At 34.8% G+C, this 17,518-nt stretch overlaps 1 protein-coding gene and 2 long non-coding RNA genes across 4 annotated transcripts; all 3 read right to left on the bottom strand.

The window, feature by feature from the left end:
* Window positions 1–1,728: 1,728 nt before the first annotated feature.
* Window positions 1,729–3,617, bottom strand: LOC147293203 (uncharacterized). The gene is made up of 4 exons (XR_015120824.1): window positions 3,437–3,617; window positions 3,304–3,349; window positions 2,773–2,856; window positions 1,729–2,179 (listed from the first exon to the last, which is right to left on the bottom strand). It is a non-coding gene; the product is annotated as an uncharacterized LOC147293203 (long non-coding RNA).
* Window positions 3,618–5,121: 1,504 nt separating this feature from the next.
* LOC147293202 (uncharacterized) lies at window positions 5,122–6,868 on the bottom strand. The gene is made up of 4 exons (XR_015120837.1): window positions 6,688–6,868; window positions 6,555–6,600; window positions 6,024–6,107; window positions 5,122–5,430 (listed from the first exon to the last, which is right to left on the bottom strand). It is a non-coding gene; the product is annotated as an uncharacterized LOC147293202 (long non-coding RNA).
* A 5,226-nt stretch (window positions 6,869–12,094) lies between these two features.
* LOC147293201 (loganic acid O-methyltransferase-like) lies at window positions 12,095–15,563 on the bottom strand. Of its 2 annotated transcripts, none has more exons than XM_086233749.1 (4): window positions 15,496–15,563; window positions 14,253–14,327; window positions 12,761–13,423; window positions 12,095–12,579 (listed from the first exon to the last, which is right to left on the bottom strand). In XM_086233749.1, the coding sequence occupies exons 2-4, from the start codon at window positions 14,319–14,321 to the stop codon at window positions 12,250–12,252; spliced, it is 1,062 nt and encodes a 353-aa protein (XP_086089875.1). In that variant the 5' UTR covers window positions 14,322–14,327; window positions 15,496–15,563; the 3' UTR covers window positions 12,095–12,249. The 2 variants fall into 2 exon arrangements, with proteins under 2 accessions (XP_086089875.1, XP_086089876.1); XM_086233750.1 differs by having other exon boundaries at window positions 14,253–14,323; window positions 15,496–15,561.
* Between the last annotated feature and the right edge of the window lie 1,955 nt (window positions 15,564–17,518).

The following is a 17,518-nucleotide window of genomic DNA, read 5'->3' as shown; positions in this document are numbered from 1 at the left end:
TTTTAATTGATCCTTGTTTTTATGTTATTTCCCAAATGTAATGCAAAACACTTCATTGATCTAAAATGAAATTTATATAAACAGAACTCGATGATACGAATTAATCTCATTATATAATAAATAACAAAAAATACACCTAATCAGGAGGGACGTAAAGAGGCTTACCCCTCAAAATGCATATTCAAACAAAAGAAAAAGACAATGAAATTACAAATAAACATGCAAATGCAAATACAATTTAACACTACTTAACACTACTTAAGTTGTGCCCTATGTTTCTTCACAGCATAAAATCATCAATTATAGAATTATACTGAAAGTATCAACAAGAACTTTTTCAATGTGGATAACCGTACAGTCAGCAAGAAAATCATTACATATCTTGTTTTGAATTCTAGTTTTAATAAGTTTCATAAATGAAAATGCTCGCTTTGCTATTACCGTCGAAACAAGAAGAGTCAACATTAGACGAATCAATCTCTCTACTAACCAGTATGATTTTCTTGTTTTAACAAATTCTTGACATAATTCAAAGAGGGAAGACACATGTTGAAATTGTGAAAGTTCACGAGCCTCATACTCATAATGTTCTAATTGTTCTCTTAAAGAAAACAATTCATATATACTCATTAAAATCTTGAGAATAAAATTTGTTAGCCAAAATGCATATTTTATCAATGTCAAATGATTTGAACCCATCATGAGGATCTAATGCTGAGCTAAGGATAAGGAGTTCCATTAATGTCCCCTCATTGAATTGCGCTACTATCTAACTCTATCATCTGAAAATCTATTACAATATTAAATATATCAATATGCTGCAGATATGATGTAATTAACTTCTTCTTTCAATATATTTTCTTCTACTTTCAAAAAGAAAAAACTAGCGCACTTATGTAATGAGAATTAAATTGTCAAATTAATTAAAGTTATTGTGCTAATTCCCAGCTGTACCCAGCGATTGTGAAGGACTTTTATACATACATATAGCATTATAGCCCATTAGGCAAAGCTTTCTTTCAGAGTTGGCACACAAAAGTCAAAATCTATGGATTGGTGTCACTGTAAATCCAAATCATAAAACTTCAAATTAACCTTTTCTGTCAAAAGAAAAAAAAAATTATATATATATAAGTAAGTAATCTGAAACTAATGATGAAAAGATTTACAGCAGGATAAGTAAGTAATATATAATTTTATTAGCTAGTAACTATAGAGTCTCATCTCAACAAAAAATCAAACAAACTATAGAGTCACATATACCACCAACACAGACTAGCTACTAATAACTAAGTAATTAACTAATTATAATGCAAATCAGAGTACTATTAATCAATCAGTACTTAAGGGGCTGTTTGGAATTATTGTTGAACACTCAAAAGCTGTTGTACATGACAATTTTAGATCACTAACAACAATTTTGGTGTTTGGTAACAAAAGCAAAAACTGTAGTGTCTCACTATTCTAAGTCACTCACTATAATTTTGAAAAGCAGCTATCCGCCCACCTGCTTTTCAAAATTCTGGTGAATTATAGTTGTGGGTCTCATTCATTTAAAATTTTAGTTGCCCAATATATCCTTAATTTTTATTCAAAATGACAAAAATAATATACCATTAAAATTTTTACCCAATATATCCTCATTAATTATGGTATTTTATTTGTAGAGATAATTACACATTTGGTCCAGTTATTTTATACCTAGTTCAATTTTGGTCCCCAATGTCACGCCCCGAAACCCGGGTACGTAACAGAGGCACCTATCTTGAGAATACCAGAGACTACAACAACCAATCCCCCGGTGTTATAATCCCAAATATCCACAAAATAGGTTAAGCCTTTTGGTTTAGTAAAAATGGGTTGGATCAGAGTGCTTGAGTTTGCAGCGGAAAGTTTATTCAGAAATAATTAATTCATAATTAAACCAACCCTCGGAGCTACTATTGTTTGGAGTAACTTCAAAGAAACTGTTTATATAGACTCGATAATTCAAAAGTAGACAACCCAAGGACTCAGTGTATATACAAGATATGACCAAGGGTATATAAAGATAGTAAAAGGACACCAAAGACCTGCCCAAGGAAAATATACTGACTAAACATGAACACAGGAGTTGACAAGCTCGAGACCGCACCACCACCCCCTTAATCGAGGCCGTCAAAGTCCACACGCGCAGCACCTGAGAGGGAGAAAAACAACAATGTAGGGGTGAGCATCACATACGTTCATTGCTCCCCCTCAGGGAACTCCCTGCTAGGTTTGAAAAATAGTTTGAGATAATTTAAAATCAAATGCATAACACAAACCAGTTGTCAAGCTTTGTAAAACGAGTAGCATGCTCATACAATTTTCAAAATACAGTTTTCCGGGCCCAATTTCAGAATCATACATGTTGACCAGCCGTTAGGGCTAACTACCCTCTCACAAAAGCATAACAAAGTCCTGCAGTCATTTGACTGGGACAGGGTAGCGAAAGTGGCCATTTCATGGTTATACCGCCTAGACTGGCCTCCCAAGAAGGACAATCGACCAGTCCGTCCGTACAACCCCTCATGAGGTTTTGGGGATCGAAACCCAGGGTCTACCGTAAGGGACCTTTCACTCTCAAGTCAAACACAACAACAATCTCACGAGAATATGCATAACAGTCATTATTCTCATCATCATAAAACCAAGCAGATATGCCAATCAAAAACATGCATCTTTATCACACAGTATTTATTATATAGTACATGCAGGAAATCCACTAGTCAGAGTGTGTTGTCCCCCTACCTAGGGTCCAAAGCTTTTGCTTGTTTTCGAGTACAAATCACAATTTGCCACGTCGCAACGATCTCCTTTAGGTAACTGGAGTTCCTAGTTTGACAACAACTGGTGTTAAAAACGGTCTTCACGTAAATCGATGACCTTGTCTGTTAAGACCAGGTATAATTCAGAGGTTTGGCACTAGCGTAACTGCTAGGCTTCTCTGAATTCTTAATCCGACATGACTTTGCACCCCGAGGCAAACAGTCATGTCAGACCGTGTGGTTTCTATATCTATTTTAATTTATTGTCGAGGAGGTTGATCAGATATGAACCTACAACGTGACCAGGTCAGTGCATGGGGAAACTGAGAGAGCTCTGGCTCAGTACCCAACGCCTGTATGCTCATGGACTGACCTTAGTCATCACGTTATTTGGTTACCACTGATATGGCCTCAATATTTATTAAGTTCATTTGATAACAACAGTTAAACAGCGTTCCGTCTATAACCACAACTTAAATAACTGCAGATTAAATAAGCTGGGTTAAGGGTATACCTGTTGAAGACTTCCCACGGGCAGAGTCTCGGTACTACTAGACTTGCTAAGTAACAAGATTAAAAGAACCTAATTAACAAGAGATTAATTTAACAAAATTTTAACAGAAATTCGACAGGGATCAAGAAATTACCTATGGAGCTCAGAAATGATTTTTTTTAAAACTTCACCAAAACATAGCCTTCACACTACTAGAATTGAAGAGCTCGTCGCCACGATCGCGTAGGCGAAATCGGATCGTCGATCGGAGCTTCAGAACTCAAGATAAACTCAAAACAAGATTGAAGAAGAGAGAGAAAGGAGGAGAGAGGAGAGAGAAGCTCTCTCTTGGGAAGCGTGCGGCTGAAATGTGAGGGATCAGCTGGGGGGTGCGCTGCTATTTATAGGGAGAGTGAGTGAGTCAACTCGGTTGACTCATCCGAGTTGACTGGGTTGACTCAAGTCAACCGTCACAAAATGGGCCAATGAGGAAGTGACACGTGGCATGTGCACTAACACTTGGCTGCACATGCAGCCATCAGATCTTGCTGCCATGCAGCGATGGACGCCCCAGATCGTGCCACGTGGCGCGATCTGGTGATTTCCTATTTTATTTTCTTTTTCCTATATTCCCCAACTTCAAAAATTAATTAAAAATAGCTCGGGACTCAGAAAAATACCCCGAAAAATACTACGGACTCGTATCGACTAGTACTAATTAACTATGAGGTAAAATTACCAATTTGCCCTTTAGAAAAATTTCGAAAATTTCAAGCTCCACAAACTAAGAAAATTTAGGAAATTCATAAAATAATCTCTCGGACTCGGAATAATACGAGACTTGCACCGTTGGGTTCGTGAGTAAAAGTACTACCTTTTAAAGTTCTAACTTGGGTCAAAACCCTAGTCAAAATTGGTCAAACAATTAAAGCTCAAGGTGGAAAAATTAGATTTTCTAACAAATAAATTCTATAAAACCTTTTTGAAAATACGGAAAAATCACAAAATAAATTTGAAAATTTCCGGGTCTCACATCCTCCCCTACTTAGAGAAAATCTCGTCCTCGAGATTACCAAGGGTGCTCGAACCAAAAGTGGGTACGTGGACTCTAGTTCCCGTACAACGTTTTCTCCTTTACGTTCTCAATCAGTCATAACCCAACTTTACTTGAGTGATAAAGCATGCATAACAAAAACTCTCGAGAAAAATACCTCTATTGATCAAGTCGAAATACTGGAGACTCATTTTTAAAAAGATAAAAACAAGCTACGGTTGATATCAGTCCCCAAAGACACTTCCGTTGATCTGACGATACCGTAATGTCGAGGATCCTTCTGATAACCAAACCCGTAAACTAAAGCGAAAACGGAGACCTCCATTGATCTCGACTATAAGTGATACTAGAGATAATTTCTCCTCACAACAGTCGTTCACCCAATGTTAGCCGTTGACCTTTTGCTGTGCGTTCATTTGGTTTGGTGGCTGAGCGCGGTTTTGACGTCGGGGCGGCATCTTGTCAACAAAACTGACAGACTAAAAGAAAAATGGGCAGACTTAACAATGACTTTCAAGAATAGAAGAAAAGGATGATAAACAAGAGAATTTCGAACAAGACTCTTGGAAGAAGAAAGAATTTCAGAAGACTCTATTTTGAAAACATTTTCAGGAAAACAGCTCTGATACCATTTTAACTGTCACGCCCCGAAACCCGGGTACGTAACAGAGGCACCTATCTTGAGAATACCAGAGACTACAACAACCAATCCCCCGGTGTTATAATCCCAAATATCCACAAAATAGGTTAAGCCTTTTGGTTTAGTAAAAATGGGTTGGATCAGAGTGCTTGAGTTTGCAGCGGAAAGTTTATTCAGAAATAATTAATTCATAATTAAACCAACCCTCGGAGCTACTATTGTTTGGAGTAACTTCAAAGAAACTGTTTATATAGACTCGATAATTCAAAAGTAGACAACCCAAGGACTCAGTGTATATACAAGATATGACCAAGGGTATATAAAGATAGTAAAAGGACACCAAAGACCTGCCCAAGGAAAATATACTGACTAAACATGAACACAGGAGTTGACAAGCTCGAGACCGCACCACCACCCCCTTAATCGAGGCCGTCAAAGTCCACACGCGCAGCACCTGAGAGGGAGAAAAACAACAATGTAGGGGTGAGCATCACATACGTTCATTGCTCCCCCTCAGGGAACTCCCTGCTAGGTTTGAAAAATAGTTTGAGATAATTTAAAATCAAATGCATAACACAAACCAGTTGTCAAGCTTTGTAAAACGAGTAGCATGCTCATACAATTTTCAAAATACAGTTTTCCGGGCCCAATTTCAGAATCATACATGTTGACCAGCCGTTAGGGCTAACTACCCTCTCACAAAAGCATAACAAAGTCCTGCAGTCATTTGACTGGGACAGGGTAGCGAAAGTGGCCATTTCATGGTTATACCGCCTAGACTGGCCTCCCAAGAAGGACAATCGACCAGTCCGTCCGTACAACCCCTCATGAGGTTTTGGGGATCGAAACCCAGGGTCTACCGTAAGGGACCTTTCACTCTCAAGTCAAACACAACAACAATCTCACGAGAATATGCATAACAGTCATTATTCTCATCATCATAAAACCAAGCAGATATGCCAATCAAAAACATGCATCTTTATCACACAGTATTTATTATATAGTACATGCAGGAAATCCACTAGTCAGAGTGTGTTGTCCCCCTACCTAGGGTCCAAAGCTTTTGCTTGTTTTCGAGTACAAATCACAATTTGCCACGTCGCAACGATCTCCTTTAGGTAACTGGAGTTCCTAGTTTGACAACAACTGGTGTTAAAAACGGTCTTCACGTAAATCGATGACCTTGTCTGTTAAGACCAGGTATAATTCAGAGGTTTGGCACTAGCGTAACTGCTAGGCTTCTCTGAATTCTTAATCCGACATGACTTTGCACCCCGAGGCAAACAGTCATGTCAGACCGTGTGGTTTCTATATCTATTTTAATTTATTGTCGAGGAGGTTGATCAGATATGAACCTACAACGTGACCAGGTCAGTGCATGGGGAAACTGAGAGAGCTCTGGCTCAGTACCCAACGCCTGTATGCTCATGGACTGACCTTAGTCATCACGTTATTTGGTTACCACTGATATGGCCTCAATATTTATTAAGTTCATTTGATAACAACAGTTAAACAGCGTTCCGTCTATAACCACAACTTAAATAACTGCAGATTAAATAAGCTGGGTTAAGGGTATACCTGTTGAAGACTTCCCACGGGCAGAGTCTCGGTACTACTAGACTTGCTAAGTAACAAGATTAAAAGAACCTAATTAACAAGAGATTAATTTAACAAAATTTTAACAGAAATTCGACAGGGATCAAGAAATTACCTATGGAGCTCAGAAATGATTTTTTTTAAAACTTCACCAAAACATAGCCTTCACACTACTAGAATTGAAGAGCTCGTCGCCACGATCGCGTAGGCGAAATCGGATCGTCGATCGGAGCTTCAGAACTCAAGATAAACTCAAAACAAGATTGAAGAAGAGAGAGAAAGGAGGAGAGAGGAGAGAGAAGCTCTCTCTTGGGAAGCGTGCGGCTGAAATGTGAGGGATCAGCTGGGGGGTGCGCTGCTATTTATAGGGAGAGTGAGTGAGTCAACTCGGTTGACTCATCCGAGTTGACTGGGTTGACTCAAGTCAACCGTCACAAAATGGGCCAATGAGGAAGTGACACGTGGCATGTGCACTAACACTTGGCTGCACATGCAGCCATCAGATCTTGCTGCCATGCAGCGATGGACGCCCCAGATCGTGCCACGTGGCGCGATCTGGTGATTTCCTATTTTATTTTCTTTTTCCTATATTCCCCAACTTCAAAAATTAATTAAAAATAGCTCGGGACTCAGAAAAATACCCCGAAAAATACTACGGACTCGTATCGACTAGTACTAATTAACTATGAGGTAAAATTACCAATTTGCCCTTTAGAAAAATTTCGAAAATTTCAAGCTCCACAAACTAAGAAAATTTAGGAAATTCATAAAATAATCTCTCGGACTCGGAATAATACGAGACTTGCACCGTTGGGTTCGTGAGTAAAAGTACTACCTTTTAAAGTTCTAACTTGGGTCAAAACCCTAGTCAAAATTGGTCAAACAATTAAAGCTCAAGGTGGAAAAATTAGATTTTCTAACAAATAAATTCTATAAAACCTTTTTGAAAATACGGAAAAATCACAAAATAAATTTGAAAATTTCCGGGTCTCACACCCAATTTTTTTAAAGTTCTCTTTTGGTCCACTAATTGTTCCTATTGTTCAATAAAGGTCCAGATTTGTTTTCTCAAATTTGTTCAACCTTTTACCTTATCAAATCTAAGTCAAATTCAGCAAACATATACTTATTTTAAAACTATGCATCTCCTCTATATAACTATATAAATATTATTCAAATCGAAGTTCTAAAACTTAAGATAATTGGCTCCAAAGTATGGTACCCGAAACTACCAATTTTTCCTAGAAAATTTTCAGATTTTTCAAACTTCACCAAACTTCAATTCTCTTTTATTATAATACTCCAAATTGGTTCCTATGACTAAAAAATAATGAAATATAACTTATACTTCAATTATAATTGAAGAAAACACAACCAAAATGATTTAAAATCATAACTTAAAAAAGATTGTGGACCAAAATTGAACTAAGTATAAAATAAGTGGACCAAAATTGAACTTAAAAAATATCGTGGACCAAAATTGAACTAGATATAAAATAAGTAGACCATTAAAATTATAATATATATACCTACAAAAATAATATGCATACTTATTTAATAATTTTGTTTTTAGCAATATAAATTTGTAAACCAAAAATTATAAACAAGTAAAAGGCTTGTTTTCTAACAAACAAATAAGTCAAAAGCACTTTCAGCATCATGTCTATTTTAGTAATTATAAACAGTCACAATAGTCTTACATTAAATTTACCAAACACCTTAATACTACTTTTTGCACTCACAACACTTTTGAGAACATAGTTTACCAAACACTCAAGTGTTTTACTTTACAGCTGACTTTATTTCATAACTATTTTACTTCACAACAGTTTTTTCGTACAGCTATACAAAACTAAGCCTAAGTATTTCTAAGAAGACCAACACCGAAATTGGTAAAACCAAACAACATGGACCCATGAATTGGCTGAGCTATAGAGCTTCATGATCTCCCCATCTGCACCAGTCTTGACCCCAACTTGGCCCATTTTGACAATGGCCTTGACAAAGTCCTACTCAAAAGACTCTTCATGACTCGCATTCAGGTAGCCCTCAATGATCCACTTTGTTGTCGAGTCATCCATCAGCCAGGCGTTCGAGTTGAGAATCGCAAACCCTCAGATTGAGTGGGATTTGAATGCCGACACCACCTCAAAAAGGGCACCATGCTTTCAGTATGGGGAGGAACTCGGGGTTATTGCTGGATCGGATCGAAGGGGAGCTTGCACTGAAATTGAAGAGACACTTTTAAATAACTACTAAGTTTATTAATTGCATACATGCATGATATATATTGTTTTTTACAAAGTTTAACTAGGGCACTCTCTACTCTATTATGGGTGTGTTGTTACAACATAACAACCATAAACAAAAGAAAACAAAAATAAACACAAAATAGAGGCTTATGTACAATAAGTTAGTTCCAATGTCTCTAAATAAGTCCTTAATTCAACTTATGCTAATTAACAATCACACAACTACATAACATTCTAAGTGTAAATATATGAGGATACAGGTAATGAGAAGGACGAGATCGCCATTTTCTCTTGAATTTTTCGCCATTTTCGAGCAAAATCACATTACCGAAGATGATATCGCATTTGAATTAGAACGCATAATTCGGATCGCATAATGTCATTACACTTAGGATTACCGAAAATGTAATGTCATTACACTTTTGCATAATTTGACATTATGCGAAAATGTAAAATTACAGAAAATGTAATTTGACATTTGACATTACCAAAATGTAATTTGAAATTATCAAAAATTACTGAAATGTAATTTGACATTACCGAAAATTACATTTGACATTACATTTTCGAAATTTACATTTGACATGCATTACATTACATTTGGCATTTGACATTTGACATTTGACATTACATTATGTAATGTCAAAGTACATTTTCGCAAAATGTAAATTACCAAATTAAAATTACCGAAAATGTAATGTCATTGCATAATTAAAGTAATTGCATTAGGAGACATTACATTTTCTCTCGGAGCTTGGTTAAAGTACCGAAAATGACTTTGAATTTGAATCATTGCACTTGAAGTTCCTTTAGTTCAATTGAAGCATAATAGTTATTCTTGACATAGGAAATGATTTTAGGCTATTTTGAATAAGTTTGAGCATTTCTAGCCATCCTTTTTCATTAAATAAAATGTTATCACTAGTGCTATTTTTGAGCCTTTATTTATTTAAGATTTTTGTTTAATACCATCATCCTATTTTCTGAGAAGTCAAAAAAAAAAAAAATGAGAGAAAAAGAAAAAGGAATGCCTTAGTTTTATTTTCAAATAAACTTTCTCCAAAAAGTCTTGAATTTACCACCTTAGTCTTACATTACAAGCCAACAAAATCTCTATTTGATCTTAGGAAAAGTTTGGTTAGAATATGGAGAGAGTGAGAATGAGTAGGAATTTAGGTGTTTGATTCAACATTTTCATTCAATTGATTTCCTTTCATGAGATTTTGTTATTCTTTGAAAATCCGTTCTTCATGACACTTATATGTGAGTTATATTTGTAAATTGTTCACATTTACTCATACTTACATATAACTTCAGAGAAAATAATCAATTCATATCCTTGTGTTTTATTTGTGAGTGATTTGTCTTGTGGGATTTGGAGTCAAAGGGTAAAAGAGGAAATCACGAAATGAATTTTCTGCAGAAATTGGATAATCCTATGTGGCAAATTTAAAAATATTTTAGGATTAATTAGAGATACCTCCATTTTGGGAGACCCATTTTGATATTAGATAATTACAAATAAGTCAATAAAACATTTCAAAATTACAAAAAAGTCAATACCAAATTTCCTATCCCATTTTAGTCAATCATATAATTTCATAAATTACGTTTTAATCAATAGCCCTATGGGCCGCAGCCCATTACTTGTTTTTCTTTGAGATCGTTTTGCCCCAGCCTATTGTTTTTATTTTAATAATTTAGTTTTGGTCAATAGCCCTTATTTTTGAAATTTTCATAGTAATGGCAGTGGCTATAATTTCTATTATTTGTTATGTCCTCTTTTGTATAATGCATAATTTCATTTAATTCATTTTAGTCAATAGTGACTATTTTGGGATTTAGGAAATGTTTATTGACCTATTTGTAATTTTAAAATGTTTTATTGAATTTTTTGTAAATAGCCCTTTTACCCCATTTTTTCGATAAAATTGAATATACACCCATTTTAAAATTTTCAATTATCCAATTTCTGCAGAAAATTCATTTAGTGATTTCTTCTTTTACCCTTTGAGTTGAAAAAAGGTAAATTTTAATGTTGTCAATTAATATCTTCTATGAAGGTATTATCATTTCTTATTTTGGTAATTAATTGATGTTTGACTTTGAAATTTAATATTTTCCTTTCTAATTTTTTTTTTTCAAATTTTAAACATTATAATGTTATCCAAATTAGTGTTTTGCGTGAACGTTTGAAGCTTTATCCTCACCTTTTCTTTAAGTTAACAATTTTTTAAAGTTTTACACGATGTTTTTTTGCAGTTTTTTTCAAGTTTCTATTTATCCTTAGTTACAGGTAAGTACGTGCTATTTTGCTTTGGTAGTATTTGTGGTTTCTTCAATCTTCTTTTTATTCTTCTTTGATCTTCCTTTTCTTTGATTTTTCTTCATCTTCTATCTTTCTTCATCATCAATCTTCGGTCTTCTGCTTCTTCCTCCCATCTTTTTCTTCGATTTTTTTTTTTCAACACCAAGCCCTCCATGATTGTGGTTCTTATTTTTCTTTCATATTTTAATTACTACTTGAGTAAGAAGTGATGAAACCATTGGTATATATACCTCAAAAAGAGGTTGGATTTGGGGGGATTTAAGTATGAATTTTAAATAGTTGTGTTAACTAATGTTGTTAGGTGTTATGAAATGTTGTTATGACTTTCTTGTTTGGTTTATATACTTTACATGGAGTTTGAGAATACATCAGTCTGAATCAAAAGTATCTTATTATTATTATTATTTATTTCCATATTGTTCTTTCATTTCTCTTGACCTGAGCGATATGTATTTTCTTCTTTTTCTTCTTTTGTTTTATATACCTAAGTCCAAGGTATTTGCATTTTTATCTTAGTGCTATGTTTGATTTGTGTTGGATTTGTTATATTTTTATTAGATATTTCTCATTTTTTTATCTATATTATAGGTATATTATATGTATATTGGGTGTTTAATTTTTTTTTTATATTTGAGTGTTTATATGTTGATGTTCATAATTGGTAACAAAAAAAAAAATTTGAATTGGATGCATGAATTATGAAATTTCATCGATAAAAACATTCAAAATTAGGAGTAATAAATGCCTCAAATCATAGATCTTTAAATATTGTTCAAATTGCAGCAATGACATATTTTGTAAATATTCACAAATTCATGCCTAAGCCATTATTTGACGTGGAAAAAAAAACTTCACACACATTTATTTACCTACTGGTCTACTCTAAAATGGAGTATTCAAAATGGTGTTATATCTAAAAGATCCGTACGCAGGCTTATTGATTCAAGGAAAACTAGTGTCTCTGTTAACCAAAGCGGCAAAGCCACAAATTTTATTTCCTTACAAACAAGAAAAAGAAAAGACAATATCACATCAATGGTATACGAAAAATGTATATATATCCACCTTTTACTTATAGAGAGCAAGCGCATTGTAATCAATGCTTGCGCTTTAGAAGGACAAATAATCCAACACTCAAGCCATCTTCAGCAGTAGTGAGGGGTGGACGTGGATGTCCTTCAAATTTCTTTGAGTGACGATCAAAAAGTGGTTCTATAATTTCAGGACCAAAGTGTTTGCTTATAATGCTCTGCATGCCAGCTCTAAACTCTTGTGTACTACTCATAGGGACAGGCATTCGAGGGGTCTCCTCCAAGCTTGCAATCTCAAAACTCCCATTTTTATGTATCAGCTTACGTAGCTCCTCAATAGATGGACTGTACGTTGGGATGTTGAAAGAATTGATTTTATCTTGGCTTAATAACCCCTGGTCGGACATCAAATAATAGAAGTTAAACCATTGTCCTCTGGCTCAAACTCAAGAAGTCAGAATACTATATATTGGACTATTAGTATTACACATATATTTTTATACAAGGCTATAAATTTTGAACCGAGGATATATACTTTCAACATTAACATACAATAGTAGTAGTAATTGAAGATACCTCATTAGCCATATCTATAAGGCAAGATTCCACAGGTTGGTAAAGAGGGCCATTAGAATACTGTCCCGGAAGTGTCCCATCCGGACGGCCGGAAATAAGAAGCGCCATTAACCCTCCGGGAGCAAGCTCTTGTGATCGAGCATCAAGAAAACATTGAATGTCATTTGCATACTGAACTGCATATGCCTCACAAACTTCAATAGGTGCATTGGAATAGTAAATCCTCCCCTTGTTACATATTGGTGATTTCAAATCACCCACTCCTTCGGGTACCTTAGAAAGCCATGTCACAGCGTATGCGGAGTACACAAAATTAAGGGAGGCCTTGGGAAACAATCTTCCATAGAATGATCCTGGAACTCCCGCTGCAAAGTATGGCCTATTTGTGGGAAGGTTGGTGAAGAGACTATTGAAATCGTTTGAAACATGGTCATTGAAGTATACGTGGAATTCAGGTAGAGAATCGGAGTGGCTTTCAATCTGGAATTTTTGTGCTACAGTTTCTATAATGTTGTTGACTGCAAAGAATGTGTTGGGTCCAACAGAACAACCCAAATCAGCAATCCGAAATGAGGTTGAAATAGGACACATATCATTTCCAATGTGAAGGTTTTCAAGTATTCCCTCAACAAGCATTCCCTTCACAGTATCAGCTGCAGCCCTCTACAACAAATAAATTAACATGATGAGGACAAATAAGTGTCACAAATACAGAAGCTCGGCTCAAAATATATATATGGTGGTTCATTTAAATAAAAAAAAAATTCAAACCTTTTGTGCTTGGCTATGTACCTTTCTTAGTTTGTCGTTTTTGTATTTTTTATTTTTAACTAGTTTTCTAAATTATACTGATTAATTAATTATTTATATATGATCTGTAACTCTCTTCCAATCTTAGTACTGTTTGGTTTGCGGATTGGGGCCTCATAATGGGTATGTGATTTTATTATCATGTTTGTTAAGCACATTTTTTGGAGTACGTATTGATTCCATTCCCATATCTGATAATCAAACATTGATCGAAATGGTAATAATTTACTGATTACCATATCTAATATTTCTAAACACTGAAATGAAAATGATACATTCTCGTATCTCTAGATGAGCATGGGTATGATATTTCTAGAAAAATCATTTCACGAACCAAATGTGGCATGGCCTTAATGATTTGCTCATTGCTAAGACAAAATGGTTTTATGGGTAGACATACACAAAGATGTTGGTTTATTAATTTGTAAGAATTTTTGTGAATGTAAATTCATTATTCTACTTGTAATACAAGAACATAAAAACTAAACGACTTTACATATGTGGCCCTTTTTTACACGAAAAATATAATTGAACTAATGAAAGAGGCAAATTGGCTTCAAAATTTAAGTTTATGGGGCACATTAATACAATTCATAGTTCATATCCTGAATTGAGACAAAGATCAAAGTTTAAACCCTAGAATGAGCAGAAGAATTCTAGTTTTGGGGAAGAAAAGAAAAACCTGTGGATTGGAATTTTTGCAGTAGCTGTATTGGCCATCTCCTCCAGTCATAGGAAATGCTTCTTCCATCCCTGTCTGAAAGTCAAATTATCAAGAAAGCTTGATGGTCTAAAGGATTTTTCTATCTTAATTTTTATCGTTTAAGCTCCTATGTATTGACACTGAGAGAAACTTTTCTGCAACAGGGATATGACTGGTTTAATATCTCAATTCAATAATATGATGACCCCTATGCATTTATATTTCATCACATAATAATTTCTCCAATTTCAAGACAGAAACTATCTCTTGAAATGCCAAGTCAGCTTCTATCCCTATTATATGTAAGTTTTTTTCATTGACTCTTCAACAAATATCAAACTCTAGAGATGAAAAAAAAACGTGTAACTATGAAATTACAAAGAAAGAGCATAGTAAACACTAATGTCACGTCATATGTTCACTCTATTTTTTAGAATCTTCATACCAAAATTTCAAATAACATAACTTTTTATATCTTACACACACACACATATATATATATATATATATATATATATATAACTCGCTCCTGTAAGTGTGAAGCGGTTCTTTCTGTTGCGCAAATACCGATATTTTGGCAAGCGTAATTCGCTTAATAGGTGTGCTTCTCATTTTTCTATTCTCAAATCACAAATACAAATAAACCTCGTTATTCAACCCAAATGAAAGACCCAAAAAAAAAATTGAATATGTGAAATTAAGGAGAAAGAATTAAGGAAAAATTAATTAAAAAGAGAGAATCGGCAAATCAATTCTCATGGGTAGGAAAGTAAATTTAGAAAATAGGTAACTGACCAATGAATTTAAGTCGAAACGATCACAGCTATTCGGATCCGAAGATAAATTTTAAGATTCAAAAACTGTTTTGCTTTTTTATATAGATATATATATATATTTTTTGACCAATTGGAAACCATTTCATTAAGAAGCCACAAAGGCAGAAAATTCAAACCAATTAAACAACAAGCATCAAACTAAAACAAACAGGATCAAAACAATGAAACAGAGCAACATAATGCAGCAAAACATATACAGAAATTAATCCAATGGTAGTCCATCTGCTAACAGCACACCAAGCAAGGAGAAATTATATAGATATATATATTTTAAAAGAAGAGAAATTATATTTTTGCAAACCATCTGTGGAGATTACACGTAAAAGAAGTGCCTAGCTAGTTAGGGGTAAAAGAGATAAAACAAAAAAGAAAGAGCAAAAAAGTACCTGATCCAATGATTTAAGGAGTACGTAGGTGTATTCTCTCTCTCTCTCTCTCTCTCTCTCTCTCTCGGAGTATATATGCAGATTAAAGCTCTCTCTCAATTGATTTATTTATACTATTTTTTCTTTGACTGAATTTCATAGCAAAAGGATAAGAACAAGTGTGTATCTATGTAATATATCCGAACTTTTAACCTCGACCACAAAAAAAATAAAAACAATCGTACTTTTCATAACTTCAACATCAAAGACGAGTATGCGGCGCCACCATTGAAGAGGAATGGTAATTAATTAATTAGAACAACAGCAAAGTCAACAATGTGTCCCCTTAATGGACCAAATTAAGTCAATGTTAACAAATGAAGCATATTCTAGTAAACTCCAACTCTTGAACTCTCTTATCATAATCTACGGATCACAAGGGTGCATGTATCTACGTAAGCCGTACATTTCATCTTGACCATAAAGAAAAGCCGTGCTTTTCATAGCTTTAAAAATCAAAGAAAAGTATGCGACGCCATATCTTTGAAGAGGGTAGTGATAGTTAATTAATTAGAAAAACAGCGCGCAAATTCAACAATGTGTCCCCTTAACAGACCAAAGCCAATGTTAACAAATGAAGCCTATTCTAGTGAACTCGAACTCTCTAAATCTTAACGATAATAATCTTTGTGAAGAAGTGTGATTCTATAATTTCACTTTTTTATTTGTTTAAACAAGATATTTTTAATTAGTTTCTTGATGTCATGAGAAGTAGGCAGATTTTGAATTCAAGTGACCCGTGTTCACTAACAACCCTATTTCAAACCTCTGTCAGATTCTTTATCATTTGGATGAAGTAGTTTAAAACTACTAAGGAATTCACAAATGAAGCAGTTTTGGTAACTCACAACATGCTTGATCCAGAGTTACCACTTACTTGACCGTCCATTCAAGATGTGGTAACCTAGGATCAAGTTTGTGGTAATATTGAAATTGGTTTATCTGCAGGACTTACCATTTTTTGATGCATCATTCAAGAAAATGGTAACTTTGATCAAGATTCTTGTAAGTTACAACTATCTTCATCTTCGATACCATTTACATGACTGTATATTCTAAACTTGATAACTCCTGATCAAGTTTAGGAAAACCTAATTACCACATTCTTGATCCGGAGTTACCGCACTACAAGAAAAAAGAGTTTAGGCAACGAACTTAGTTCCTCTCCCAAAGTCGAATTTCGTCACCCAAAATTTTGGGTGACGAAATGTATTCGTCCATAGTTTGGTCGCCCAAGCCATGACGCCCAAGACTTTGGGCGACGAACAAGTAAATTCCGTCGCCCAAAGATACCTGGGGCGATGAATTTGGTTCGTCTCCTGAGGAGACTTTGGGCGACGGACATATTGTTCGTCGTCCAAAGTATGTTTAGGCGGCGGAATTATTCGTCGCCTAAACATACTTTGGGCGACGAAATTCTAGCTTATTCCTCTCCCAAAGCATTTTTAGGCGGCGGAATCGTTCGTCGCCTAAACATATTTTGGGCGACGAAATTCTTATTCCTCTCCCAAAGCATGTTTAAGCGGCGGAATTGTTCGTCGCCTAAACATACTTTGGGCAAAGACAATCTTATTCCTCTCCCAAACCGTGTTTAGGCGACGAAATTAATTATTCCTCTCCCAAAGCATTAGGGGTGGGCATAGTCCAGTGCTCACCCCAAACTGTACACTGAACTGTGGAACTGATCCAGTCCAGTCCGGTACTAGAGAACTGGAAATTGGCTCAGAACTGGATCAAACTGAACTAGAACAGTTCCAGTTCAGTCCAGTTCACTGTTTGGGGCTGGGCCTCACTATTTGGGCAAAAAAAATAATTTTAAAACATGTTTTTTTTAGTTTTTAATAACAAATTACAACATTTTTTTTAACAACAAATCAACCATTTGTTCAAGTCACAATTAACAACAAATCACAACAATTCAACATTTAACAATTAATATATATATATATATATATATATAAGACGTACATCAAGTCATCAACAT

Source organism: Dryas octopetala, chromosome 2, assembly GCF_963921425.1.
Source record: "Dryas octopetala chromosome 2, drDryOcto1.1, whole genome shotgun sequence".
Classification (NCBI taxonomy): domain Eukaryota; kingdom Viridiplantae; phylum Streptophyta; class Magnoliopsida; order Rosales; family Rosaceae; genus Dryas; species Dryas octopetala.
This window is presented reverse-complemented; position numbering and strand designations above follow the sequence as displayed.

Bases quoted from the DNA above. Each gene is read 5' to 3' on its own strand.
- LOC147293201 (XM_086233749.1), bottom strand. From the start codon at position 14,321: ATGGAAGAAGCATTTCCTATGACTGGAGGAGATGGCCAATACAGCTAC. The intron at 13,424-14,252 runs GTTTTTCTTTTC...TATTTGTTGTAG, and splicing joins GCAAAAATTCCAATCCACAG to AGGGCTGCAGCTGATACTGT. The intron at 12,580-12,760 runs GTATCTTCAATT...ATGTCCGACCAG, and splicing joins TTATAGATATGGCTAATGAG to GGGTTATTAAGCCAAGATAA.